The sequence below is a fragment of the Phytophthora infestans genome, genomic scaffold (assembly GCF_000142945.1).
Source record: "Phytophthora infestans T30-4 supercont1.137 genomic scaffold, whole genome shotgun sequence".
In the NCBI taxonomy this organism is placed as follows: Eukaryota; Oomycota; class Peronosporomycetes; order Peronosporales; family Peronosporaceae; genus Phytophthora; species Phytophthora infestans.
In genome coordinates, this window is record NW_003303622.1 from 8101 (window position 1) to 10145 (window position 2045).

A 2045-nucleotide genomic window follows, 5' to 3' on the forward strand; every position below is an offset into this window, starting at 1 on the left:
ATAAACACGGGTCCGCTGTTACTTCGATTCAGAGATCGAGGAATAAATGGTCTACCACCTAGTCACTCTCCACGAAGCCCTCGGCAGACAGCTACTTTTGCGGCCAGTCTTACTTTTTTTCAACGACATCCAGGCTGATCTAACGGTACGGGCTGGACGGTCATCCAAAGCCTCCAGGTCGCCTCTGGCCCCCACCCCCCCTTCCAACGATGTAGCTTAACTGGAAGAGCGCAAAAATTCGGCCTTTGAGGATGCGTGTCCAAATCGGATCATCGTTATTGCTTATGCTTGGGCTAGAGGCCTTGTAGCAAAGATCAAGTTTCGTGGACAGCTCAGATCAGCAAGAAAGGTGACTGCATAAGTGTGTTGAGGTCGGCATAGCTTAATGCTGTGAGGAAGGGTGAATACATTCTCATTTAAATGCTTGTTCCCCTTACTAGGCTCCTCAAGAACGTCCTGCGTATAGCCAGGATACGGGTCTTGGATTGCAGCTGTCCGGTACTTCTTGAGAACCCTTTATTATTAATAGTTTGTAAGAAACCGATGGTAGCTGGCTCTTTTCGATTTAATTAATTCCGCCCTATTTTATTTTTAAAAAAATCAACTCGATACTGAGTGTCTCTTAATTGAGCCTTTTGATCATTCTGGTTATACATGGAGATAGTGATCGAAGACCTAGATCCGTCGAAGCAGTTCATCCAAGCATATTGACTCGGTTTGTAGGATATCAGTTGTCCTACTTGGGCATCGCCTCTATCAAAAGCGCTTAGAATATCGCCCGAAGCTACGTATTGATTCTTAATGATATCACAACGTACAACATAGCTCGAACTCGGGTGAATCTGAGGAATAGTATTTGAGAGTTGTGCAGATGATATTATAGTAGGTGCCGTAGGGTAAGTACCACTAGTCAACCCAACTACCTTGCCAAACGCAGCATTATCGATAATAACACGAGGGACTCGCGTCGTAGTTGGTAATCCCGTTCCCCCAGAGCTATATAAACCAGTAGTAGATCGAGTGTATCCAGGCGGGAGCGATGCTGGCGTAGCACTGAAATCAAACTGAGCAGCGAATATACGCTATTTTCGGTTAGTTGAGTATATAATACATTGTTATCGGTAGAATCGATTAGAAAAGCTCCTGTGTTTACGAAAGCTGTCTGAATACTTCGCTTGATATCTGCTAAGTCATCCGATAGTGCTATAGAGATAGTGGATGCTGTAGCTGCGGTCGGTACTTCGATCTTGAACGAATTGTTCGAGAACTGAGTTGCATCGATGTTATACTCTAAGTTGTACATATAAATCGACTGCACCGCGCAGGCAACATCCTTAAAACCTGCTACCGAACCTGGGAAACTATACTCTCATGTTGAGTTGTATCCATCTTGGACAATATTGGTTGAATCAAGCTTCAGAAACGAAGCCATGTTACTAGTGTATTTTGATTCAATCAAAGTATTTTCCGAAAGGATTGTAATAGGGCTATCAAATCTATACCAAAGCTGACCTTTTACCGAATCCACAAATAAAATCTGACCTTAACGTTCCGTGGCTTTGTTGCAGTAGTATACGATACTACGTTCATCAACTCCCGGTATATTGCAACCATGACCAAATCACGCTTGAAATTAGCTTTTAGAATAGATACATACTCTGCATTCAATCTAATCATCTTGTCAGTGGCAAAGTAGCTATGACTAAGGAAAATTGTGCTGAATTTGTAACGGGGTACATAGCCCTTAGTGTACCCCTAGATACATGAAGAGTGACACGTCACGCTTCAGAAGTATGACACGTCATAAGGGAAGTGGTCAATTCGAGGCCGGTTTGCAGGTACAATTTTCGGAAAGGCACTGCTTCGGACTAGAGATTCCGGAGGTTTCCAGAACTGTCATAAGTTTTGACAGTTCTGGAAACCTCCGGAATCTCTCTTTTTTTTAGGTGGGGATTGGCACATAATACGACAGTGATGGTCGCTGTATTGTTACTTGAAGAAACCACTGAAATTGTGGCGGAGGTTCAATTAAAGGCCGGAATTAG

The 2045-nt window shown here is 43.4% G+C and overlaps 1 protein-coding gene across 1 annotated transcript; it reads right to left on the bottom strand.

The window, feature by feature from the left end:
• Positions 1 to 569: 569 nt before the first annotated feature.
• On the bottom strand, positions 570 to 1677 carry PITG_20020 (uncharacterized protein; the record flags this gene model as incomplete). The annotated part of the gene is made up of 5 exons (XM_002895723.1): positions 570 to 1064; positions 1112 to 1288; positions 1397 to 1436; positions 1503 to 1542; positions 1626 to 1677. 5 exons carry the CDS (start codon positions 1675 to 1677, stop codon positions 570 to 572), a joined length of 804 nt encoding a protein of 267 aa, XP_002895769.1.
• Between the last annotated feature and the right edge of the window lie 368 nt (positions 1678 to 2045).